The sequence below is a fragment of the Leuciscus leuciscus genome (genome assembly GCF_965113295.1).
Source record: "Leuciscus leuciscus genome assembly, chromosome: 1".
Taxonomy (NCBI): domain Eukaryota; kingdom Metazoa; phylum Chordata; class Actinopteri; order Cypriniformes; family Leuciscidae; genus Leuciscus; species Leuciscus leuciscus.
The window spans coordinates 35,932,960-35,943,161 of NC_138725.1; the positions used below are offsets into that span (position 1 = coordinate 35,932,960).

The 10,202-nt window shown below is 36.4% G+C and overlaps 1 protein-coding gene across 3 annotated transcripts; it reads right to left on the reverse strand.

Annotated features, from left to right (window-relative positions):
- Nucleotides 1-452: 452 nt before the first annotated feature.
- LOC309495163 (E3 ubiquitin-protein ligase TRIM39-like) lies at nucleotides 453-8,683 on the reverse strand. Of its 3 annotated transcripts, none has more exons than XM_082164772.1 (6): nucleotides 8,138-8,683; nucleotides 7,897-7,992; nucleotides 2,694-2,924; nucleotides 2,605-2,627; nucleotides 2,405-2,523; nucleotides 453-1,286 (listed from the first exon to the last, which is right to left on the reverse strand). In XM_082164772.1, the coding sequence occupies exons 1-6, from the start codon at nucleotides 8,552-8,554 to the stop codon at nucleotides 784-786; spliced, it is 1,389 nt and encodes a 462-aa protein (XP_082020898.1). In that variant the 5' UTR covers nucleotides 8,555-8,683; the 3' UTR covers nucleotides 453-783. The 3 variants fall into 3 exon arrangements, with proteins under 3 accessions (XP_082020898.1, XP_082020896.1, XP_082020897.1); XM_082164770.1 differs by lacking the exons at nucleotides 7,897-7,992; nucleotides 8,138-8,683 and adding exons at nucleotides 4,570-4,665; nucleotides 4,811-5,942 and having other exon boundaries at nucleotides 2,605-2,630; XM_082164771.1 differs by lacking the exons at nucleotides 7,897-7,992; nucleotides 8,138-8,683 and adding exons at nucleotides 4,570-4,665; nucleotides 4,811-5,941.
- Between the last annotated feature and the right edge of the window lie 1,519 nt (nucleotides 8,684-10,202).

A 10,202-nucleotide genomic window follows, 5' to 3' on the forward strand; every position in this document is an offset into this window, starting at 1 on the left:
ATTAAAGGTGCAGTGTGTAATTTTTAGCAGCATCTAGTGGTGAGGTTGCGAATTGCAACCAACAGAAGTTACGTGGCCGACAAGAAGTGATGTCGTCGTCTGAGACAGCAGAGAGTAGCCAGTTAAGCAACGAGGTTTCTTTACAAAGATAAATTAAGAAATTACGTTTACTTAATTATTCAGTAAAACAATATGTTATTGCTAATATTATTACTTGTTCATCATTGTGTCAGTGTTTTATTCGCTGACTTTAGCTTTAGCTTCTTTGCATGAAGAACAACATAGTGATGAAACATGTTCTGTAGTAGTTTGTCCTTTTAGAGTAGAAACTCTAAATGTAGTAATGTAGAAACATAGTGGCACAAAATGGCGACTTGACGTGTAAGGGGACCCGTGGTGTATGTAGACAGAAATGGCTCATTCTAAGGCAATAAAAACAGAGCGGTGTAAGGTAAGGTAATGTAAGGTCTTTATACACCACTGAAAACATATTTATGTATATGATATTGCATTTCTGTCAACAGATCCTCCTAAATAGTACACAATGCACCTTTAAGATAAACACTTAAATAAGACTATGCATGTAATCATGTTCCTGAATGATATCTGACCAACCTAAACATTATGACTAAATATCTTTATAACTGAATAAAAAAAGGACTACCATATGTGGAATTGCATGGTAACAATTTTTTTATTGTTGCAATTAGCTATCTCAACTCAATTGTGTTAGAATAACTTTCCTGGATTTAACTTGAGATAACTCAAAAAATATCCATGTTGTCACTTAACTGGTAAAATCCTTATACAGTTCATTTCATCAAGATTAAAGAAGAACGGATAGACTGTGTCAGTGAAGGTGGTTGTGAATGTGTGTACATGTGTGTTAGTTACAGGATCAGAGAATGACACCGTTCCTCTGTCATAGTCCAAGTCAACTCTCACACGCTCAAGATACTGTTCAACAGGAAAACCAAACCGCTCAACCAGTCCAATCTCATCGTACTGCACACTCCAGAAATCAGTGTTAAAGAAAACATGATCTCCCTTCCTCTGGTTTGATGCTGTAGTTACTCCAAGACACCAGAACTGACTCTCTTTAACCTCCACATCCCAGCAGTGTGTTCCTGAGTTAAAACCCTCTGAACCCAGAACACAGTCATACCCATCAAATCTCTCTGGATTATCAGGAACAGGTTGTAAGATCTCGCTGTATCTCACACTGGTCAGATCATCAGACAGAACGAGAAGTGGATGAGCTGTATTTGGATCCAGAATCACAGGAGCTGATGAGACACAATCAACAGCTGCTTTTATATGTTCATATAATGATCAAGAGTGAACCGAACACAAATTATTATGATTTATGAACAGTATTGATCAAAGACATCAGAGATATTTAAATCTATCAATCTTCCCTCATGCGTAATTTCCACTGTGTGTGTGTGTAACCAAAACAGCAGAAGTTATCCACACACTGGAAACATGTATTCAGACCCAAAAAATGGCTGAAACATCTGCTCTCTGGTCTGTTTTTAACACTTTCCTCACCAGTGTCATTTAAAAAAAGTTGCCAGCCACCGCCAGCGTTTTTGATAATTTTCACAAAAATGTCATGGCCCCCAGAATATTTTGTTGTAAGAATATCTGAGCATGCAATATCAAAAGAAAGAACAGACCCTCTGCTTTTAAACGAACAAAATGTTTATTTTATTTTATTCTAGCTTCATGCATTCTTCTTTAATCAAGGTAAGTAAAAATAAAATAAAAAAAGCAACATTTTGAGCAAAAAAGCAGAGAAAATCCTGTTTTTGTCAAATACGTCTGGATCCGAATCAGAACGATGATCAAAACATAGATGGAGTAGATCGAGTCCATCAACACCCCTGAAGCTTCACAGGCCTATATATTGTCCTGGGTCGACATTTCATTCAGTAACATTAGGCAGTTTCGATTTATATGCTGTTTAATGTTGATCACGTTATTTTTTTACATAGGCCTATGCATACATATGCTATCGCTTGTTTCTGCGTCGTCTTCTCCTGTGTTTTGATCAGGAGATACTCGTTCAGTAGATGTGTAATAGCGCCCCCTACCGTATAACAGTGAAAACATAAAAAACTGGAAAATTCCGTGTTTGGCGGGGAAGAGCTAATACACTTTGAACTTTTTCACACGCAAAAGTAAAAATGAAAGATATATTTTTGATAGACCCTTTTTTTGGTTCTAAATTTTTTTTTTTTCAGGGAGCGGACGACTTCAGCTGTTTTGTTTAGGCTACAATAACTTCCACGCACCTGAGAATACGGTTTTGTTTTTTGAGCACATACAACTTCTTTTGAATTTCTAGTGTGTGTGTGTGTGTGTGTGTGTGTGTAACAGCACAGATCTTCTGCAGACTCACTGTTTTGGACGATGTCCTGCATCTTCTTCCAGACTCTGAACGGCAGGTTGCCCAAGTATCGTGACACATGAATCAAAGCTCCAGAAGCCATCTGTGGATCCGGCTGAGAGATCTGGACTCTGGAAGAACATTCAGGAGTCAGAACTGCAGTGGCTTTAGATCAGAACCAGAGAGACCAGAGACACCAGCAGATCACTCACCTTTTCATTGAGACTGGAAACTCCTGCTGAACAAACACACCATTTATCATCAAGAACTCAATCAACCAATCAATGATGTGAAATCAGACCTTCAGAAAGCAGACGTCACTGGCTTTCATCATCTCCTCCATGTCTTTGATTGTGTGTGAAAGATCTGAGATGTGTCTGTTCATCTCCTCCAGCTTCTCCTTCATCATCTGCTTCTTCTGCTCCTCTTCCTCCCTCAGAGCAGTGATTGTAGCTTCTTCTTCATCTCTGAGGAACTGATGAAGCTTCTCAAACTGCTGTTTAATCTGACGCTCTGTGTGCTCAGCTTGAGACTGAAATCAAATCACAAGTACTAGTAATGTAGAAGATGTTCTCTGTCTGTTGGATAAAACTATCATTATACTATTATTGTCAATGTTGAAAACAGTTATTTACATTTATAGTTTAGGATTGTTTAATAAATGGAAAGTTCAAAAGAACAGCATTTATCTGAAATAGAAATCTGTTGTAACATTAAACAGTTCAAAAGTTTAAGGTCAGTAAGAATTTTTTTTTTTGGGGGGGGATACATAAAATAAATCAATACTTTTATTAATCAAGAATTAAATAAATTGATCAAAAGTTACAGTAATATTTATAATGTTACAAAAGATTCTATTTCAAATAAATGCTGTTATTTTGAACTTTCTATTCATCAAAGAATAGACTGGAGTAATGCTGCTGAAAATTCAGCTTTGATCACATGGAATACATTACATTTTAAAATATATTTAAATAGAAAACAGGTTATTTTAAATTGTCATAATAATTAACAATATTACTGTTTTTTGTTGTTGTATTTTTTATCAAATAAATGCAGCCTTAGTGAGCAGAAGAGACTTTAAAAACAATAAAAAATATTTTGCTCCAAAACTTTTGAACGGCAGTGGCATATAAATACATTTAGACCACTTAACTTCATGATTGCTATCAGGATGTGAAGAGACTTTCAACCAGCATATATATATTTTTTTTAATGGAAATCACCTACCCTACCTTTAATTTTATCCTGTGTTTATGATCATTACAATAAAGTGGTTTTTAATTTGCATAACAGGTGCGTTTCTATTACCCTTCAAATTGCACAAATTGAAAATATGCCCACAATGGAAATACGGCAGTTTCGCAAAAACTTCCATATATTTTTTTTTACGTTTGCATCAGGCAATTTGTAAACGTCAATCAGTGTTCCATTTGCTTGGGATCTTGGACCTTGTATATTCATATTCAAATTTATGATCTAGCCAAGTCAGAACTGTGACAAATGAAAACATTTGTTAAAACGATGGCAAGCTAGAATATAAGATAATTGGCTAATTTTAAGTTAGTCAAACTATACTATCACTAGTGTTATTTAAGCATAAAGATTTACTAATATCTTATTTAAAATTCATAATTATTTGTAGATGGATATTTCACAATAGTAAAGCAGCTGCTGAGATCTATCTTTGAAAGATGTGACATCACCTAATGATGCACAGACATCAATATTTAAAACACAACAATGGTGACACTCAAACTCTGAACATTATGATAAACAAACAATACAAACTGCTAAAGTGAAACAAAAATAAGTTCAGCAACACAGATAACTGGGAAAGTCATGCAATTATTAACCTGGAATATAATGTAATTTCACACAATTTTTAACAGTGTACATACAAGAGTCACTAATTCTTTTTTCCAGAATAGAAAGATTTTACTGGCATATTATAATAGAAACATCATACATGCATAATTCTAATGGACAAGTTCATAAATTCGATGAGCAAACATATGGTATAAATGACCTTATGTAACTTGCTATATAGGGCTACTAAATATACATGCATGCAACATTTGTATGTTTGAGTTCCAGTCAATAAAGGAACATGTAATTATGTCAGACAAATCAGTTCAGCTGTTCTAATCAAACGTCAAAAAAAAATCGATCCTCACCTTGATGTGTTGAACTGTTCTCTCAAACTCTCCTTTAATGTTTTCATTGTGTTTCAGCTTCTCTTGTAAGGACTTCAGTGCTGTATTGTGCTCCTCCTAGAATTTAAAGTGAAACTCTATGAGACACCAGCAATATCTGTGATCTGTTCATGTACCGTATGTAATAGATAAAATGAGCAAAATGGTACAGAGAAATTGTTTATGTTTATGACCAGTTTTTATCCTCAGAAATAAGCCTTACCTTATATGATGAAACCACTTCACTGATGGGTCTGAATGTGTGATTGACGTGTTTCTGTGATTTAATACACACTAAACACACAGGCTGTTTGTCCTCCAGACAGAAGAGTTTGAGTTTCTCACTGTGTAAACTGCAGATCTCCTCAGACTCTGATGAACGACTCTCATTTCTCTCCTTCAGGAACGACTCACACAAGTTCTTTAACACAAGATTATTTGAAGGCTCATGTCTTGACAATCTCCTGCAGACAGGACACTCCTGAGTTTCCTTGGTTCTCCAGAACTGTTGAAGACACTCTTTACAGAAACTGTGACTACATGACAGAAGAACAGGAGCCTTGAAGATTTCACAACACACTGGACAAGAAAGTTCTTCTGCAGAGACATTTCCTGAAGCCATTTTCCCTGTTTGTTTCATAAGTCACTTCCTGATATGTGTTGTAAGAGGGAGGAGTTTCTGATCACATGGGTGTGTTTATAACAAGTCAGATGGCACTTTCAGGATTTCTTCAGGTGTGAACAAAATGCATTCAAAACATACTTGAACTGAACCTCTCTCAAATATAATGCTATACAATCTTAGATCACACACAAAAGAACAAAGGGAGAACACGGATATTTATAATAAAAAAGATCTCTAATAAAAATAAAAAGTTTTATTTGTACAATTTATTTGTTGAGTGTGTTTGAAGCTCACAGAGTTTCTCCAGGGTCTGACATGAAGAAATCTTTGTCAAAACGATTTCTTCACATGCTGAAGCTCCAGTAATAAACACTCGTCTGCTTATCGTGCTGATTGTCAGTGTTTGGAGACGCGAGCAGCACTTATAGCGTCAAACCAGTTTATGTCTCTCCATCTGTTCTGCATCATCCTGTGTGTCAACAGAAATAAATGCAGAAATAAATCAAGCAACCTCCATCAGCGCCTGAGCCAGTGGATCCAGTGGCTCCGCCTCCGGCCTCTGATCACCTCGCTCCATCTCTGCCCGCCGGCCTGTCGGCTGCACCTGGGTTCCCTCGTCCCACCGGCTCCCTCTTGGTCAGTCGTCACACCACCCCTCCACGGACCTGCAGATCTTACTCTGCGCTCTGTTCCTCCACCCCTACGGCTGCAGCTGCTCCTCCTTCCCTTCAGGTACGCCCGCAGTGTTTGTGTCTGCTCCTGCCCCACACCCGCATTGTAAGGCCTACAGCTTGTAAAAATTGTGAAAAAATTTGACACATATTAGGGCTATAGGCCAACGCTAAACGTTCAGAACAGCAGATATAAAACATTGCGTTTAACTAAAATGAATGCTAGCACCACACATGACAAACAAATTCGTACAGTTTTTTTTATTATTACTTATAGCCTACAATATTATCAACTGTTAAAACAACTAGACTAGTGGATCCCAAAAACACATTTTACCCTAGTTTGTGCTTTGGGGTCAATATGACCCAAATCAGCTTTTCTTTAGTTAAAAAAATGGTTTCCTTCATCTCAGTGGAGTAAGAGTTTTGTGACTTTTTCAAAATGATCTATCTATACACACACACACACACACACACACACACACACACACACACACACACACACACACACACACACACACACACACACACACACACACACACACACACACACACACACACACACACACACACACACACACACACACACACACACACACACACAGTGTTTACTCTTCACTCATGTTGCTATCTGCTTATTGCTGTGTTTTTTTTTTTTGTTTTTTCTTATTCTTAAGTTGATAATTTTTTACATTTGGATTGTTGAAATAAATATGTAGCCTAATTGCAATCAAGTATTTTCTTTCAGTGGCAACTTATGTGGCATTATTGCAATAAAAAAGGCACTTAAAATGACTCAAATAAAAAACAAAATTCTAAACTTTGACAAAAATACTGATATAATGTATTTTAAAATGTTTAAATATATATATATATATATAATATATATATATTCATAACAAAAGCTGTTTAAGAGCAGCTTACCTCTAGAAAAATTAATGGATCTCTATGGGGCCTCTGCTGGAAGTATATGGTAATTACACTTTTTGGATACAACTATATTATCTGCATATCTGCAAAAAAATATCTGCATTTTTTTTCATAAAAATTATATATTTCATATCCATGCTAATTGTGGAAGAATTTTGCAGTAAATAGGTACAAAAGTCAAATCAAATCTCCAAAAACACAGCATTAATGTATAGATGAGAAGTAAACAAAAAAGAAAAATGATATATTATGTGTATTATTAAAAATGTAAAATTTTATTTCAAATTAAGACGTGTTGCCTTACAGTCTGAGGTCTTTACTGTAATATCTCCTGCTGCAATTCTACAGTCTCACCGCCAGAGGACAGTAGCCTATACACAGATTTGGCAGTAGCCTATACACTGAAAACATTTGTTAAAACGATGGCAAGCTAGAATATAAGATAATTGGCTAATTTTAAGTTAGTCAAACTATACTATCACTAGTGTTATTTAAGCATAAAGATTTACTAATATCTTATTTAAAATTCATAATTATTTGTAGATGGATATTTCACAATAGTAAAGCAGCTGCTGAGATCTATCTTTGAAAGATGTGACATCACCTAATGATGCACAGACATCAATATTTAAAACACAACAATGGTGACACTCAAACTCTGAACATTATGATAAACAAACAATACAAACTGCTAAAGTGAAACAAAAATAAGTTCAGCAACACAGATAACTGGGAAAGTCATGCAATTATTAACCTGGAATATAATGTAATTTCACACAATTTTTAACAGTGTACATACAAGAGTCACTAATTCTTTTTTCCAGAATAGAAAGATTTTACTGGCATATTATAATAGAAACATCATACATGCATAATTCTAATGGACAAGTTCATAAATTCGATGAGCAAACATATGGTATAAATGACCTTATGTAACTTGCTATATAGGGCTACTAAATATACATGCATGCAACATTTGTATGTTTGAGTTCCAGTCAATAAAGGAACATGTAATTATGTCAGACAAATCAGTTCAGCTGTTCTAATCAAACGTCAAAATGTCAAAAAAAAATCGATCCTCACCTTGATGTGTTGAACTGTTCTCTCAAACTCTCCTTTAATGTTTTCATTGTGTTTCAGCTTCTCTTGTAAGGACTTCAGTGCTGTATTGAGCTCCTCCTAGAATTTAAAGTGAAACTCTATGAGACACCAGCAATATCTGTGATCTGTTCATGTACCGTATGTAATAGATAAAATGAGCAAAATGGTACAGAGAAATTGTTTATGTTTATGACCAGTTTTTATCCTCAGAAATAAGCCTTACCTTATATGATGAAACCACTTCACTGATGGGTCTGAATGTGTGATTGACGTGTTTCTGTGATTTAATACACACTAAACACACAGGCTGTTTGTCCTCCAGACAGAAGAGTTTGAGTTTCTCACTGTGTAAACTGCAGATCTCCTCAGACCCTGATGAACGACTCTCATTTCTCTCCTTCAGGAACGACTCACACAAGTTCTTTAACACAAGATTATTTGAAGGCTCATGTCTTGACAATCTCCTGCAGACAGGACACTCCTGAGTTTCCTTGGTTCTCCAGAACTGTTGAAGACACTCTTTACAGAAACTGTGACTACATGACAGAAGAACAGGAGCCTTGAAGATTTCACAACACACTGGACAAGAAAGTTCTTCTGCAGAGACATTTCCTGAAGCCATTTTCCCTGTTTGTTTCATAAGTCACTTCCTGATATGTGTTGTAAGAGGGAGGAGTTTCTGATCACATGGGTGTGTTTATAACAAGTCAGATGGCACTTTCAGGATTTCTTCAGGTGTGAACAAAATGCATTCAAAACATACTTGAACTGAACCTCTCTCAAATATAATGCTATACAATCTTAGATCACACACAAAAGAACAAAGGGAGAACACGGATATTTATAATAAAAAAGATCTCTAATAAAAATAAAAAGTTTTATTTGTACAATTTATTTGTTGAGTGTGTTTGAAGCTCACAGAGTTTCTCCAGGGTCTGACATGAAGAAATCTTTGTCAAAACGATTTCTTCACATGCTGAAGCTCCAGTAATAAACACTCGTCTGCTTATCGTGCTGATTGTCAGTGTTTGGAGACGCGAGCAGCACTTATAGCGTCAAACCAGTTTATGTCTCTCCATCTGTTCTGCATCATCCTGTGTGTCAACAGAAATAAATGCAGAAATAAATCAAGCAACCTCCATCAGCGCCTGAGCCAGTGGATCCAGTGGCTCCGCCTCCGGCCTCTGATCACCTCGCTCCATCTCTGCCCGCCGGCCTGTCGGCTGCACCTGGGTTCCCTCGTCCCACCGGCTCCCTCTTGGTCAGTCGTCACACCACCCCTCCACGGACCTGCAGATCTTACTCTGCGCTCTGTTCCTCCACCCCTACGGCTGCAGCTGCTCCTCCTTCCCTTCAGGTACGCCCGCAGTGTTTGTGTCTGCTCCTGCCCCACACCCGCATTGTAAGGCCTACAGCTTGTAAAAATTGTGAAAAAATGTGACACATATTAGGGCTATAGGCCAACGCTAAACGTTCAGAACAGCAGATATAAAACATTGCGTTTAACTAAAATGAATGCTAGCACCACACATGACAAACAAATTCGTACAGTTTTTTTTATTATTACTTATAGCCTACAATATTATCAACTGTTAAAACAACTAGACTAGTGGATCCCAAAAACACATTTTACCCTAGTTTGTGCTTTGGGGTCAATATGACCCAAATCAGCTTTTCTTTAGTTAAAAAAATGGTTTCCTTCATCTCAGTGGAGTAAGAGTTTTGTGACTTTTTCAAAATGATCTATCTATACACACACACACACACACACACACACACACACACACACACACACACACACACACACACACACACACACACACACACACACACACACACACACACACACCACACACACACACACACACACACACACACACACACACACACACACACACACACACACACACACACACACACACACACACAGTGTTTACTCTTCACTCATGTTGCTATCTGCTTATTGCTGTGTTTTTTTTTGTTTTGTTTTTTCTTATTCTTAAGTTGATAATTTTTTACATTTGGATTGTTGAAATAAATATGTAGCCTAATTGCAATCAAGTATTTTCTTTCAGTGGCAACTTATGTGGCATTATTGCAATAAAAAAGGCACTTAAAATGACTCAAATAAAAAACAAAATTCTAAACTTTGACAAAAATACTGATATAATGTATTTTAAAATGTTTAAATATATATATATATATATAATATATATATATTCATAACAAAAGCTGTTTAAGAGCAGCTTACCTCTAGAAAAATTAATGGATCTCTATGGGGCCTCTGC

Excerpts from the sequence above, each read along its gene's own strand:
- LOC309495163 (XM_082164770.1), bottom strand. The coding sequence starts at position 5,227 with ATGAAACAAACAGGGAAAATGGCTTCAGGAAATGTCTCTGCAGAAGAA. Across the intron at positions 4,666-4,810 it reads AAGTGGTTTCATCATATAAG|GAGGAGCACAATACAGCACT; the intron begins GTAAGGCTTATT and ends TTTAAATTCTAG. Across the intron at positions 1,287-2,404 it reads GCAGGACATCGTCCAAAACA|CTCCTGTGATTCTGGATCCA; the intron begins GTGAGTCTGCAG and ends GTGTCTCATCAG.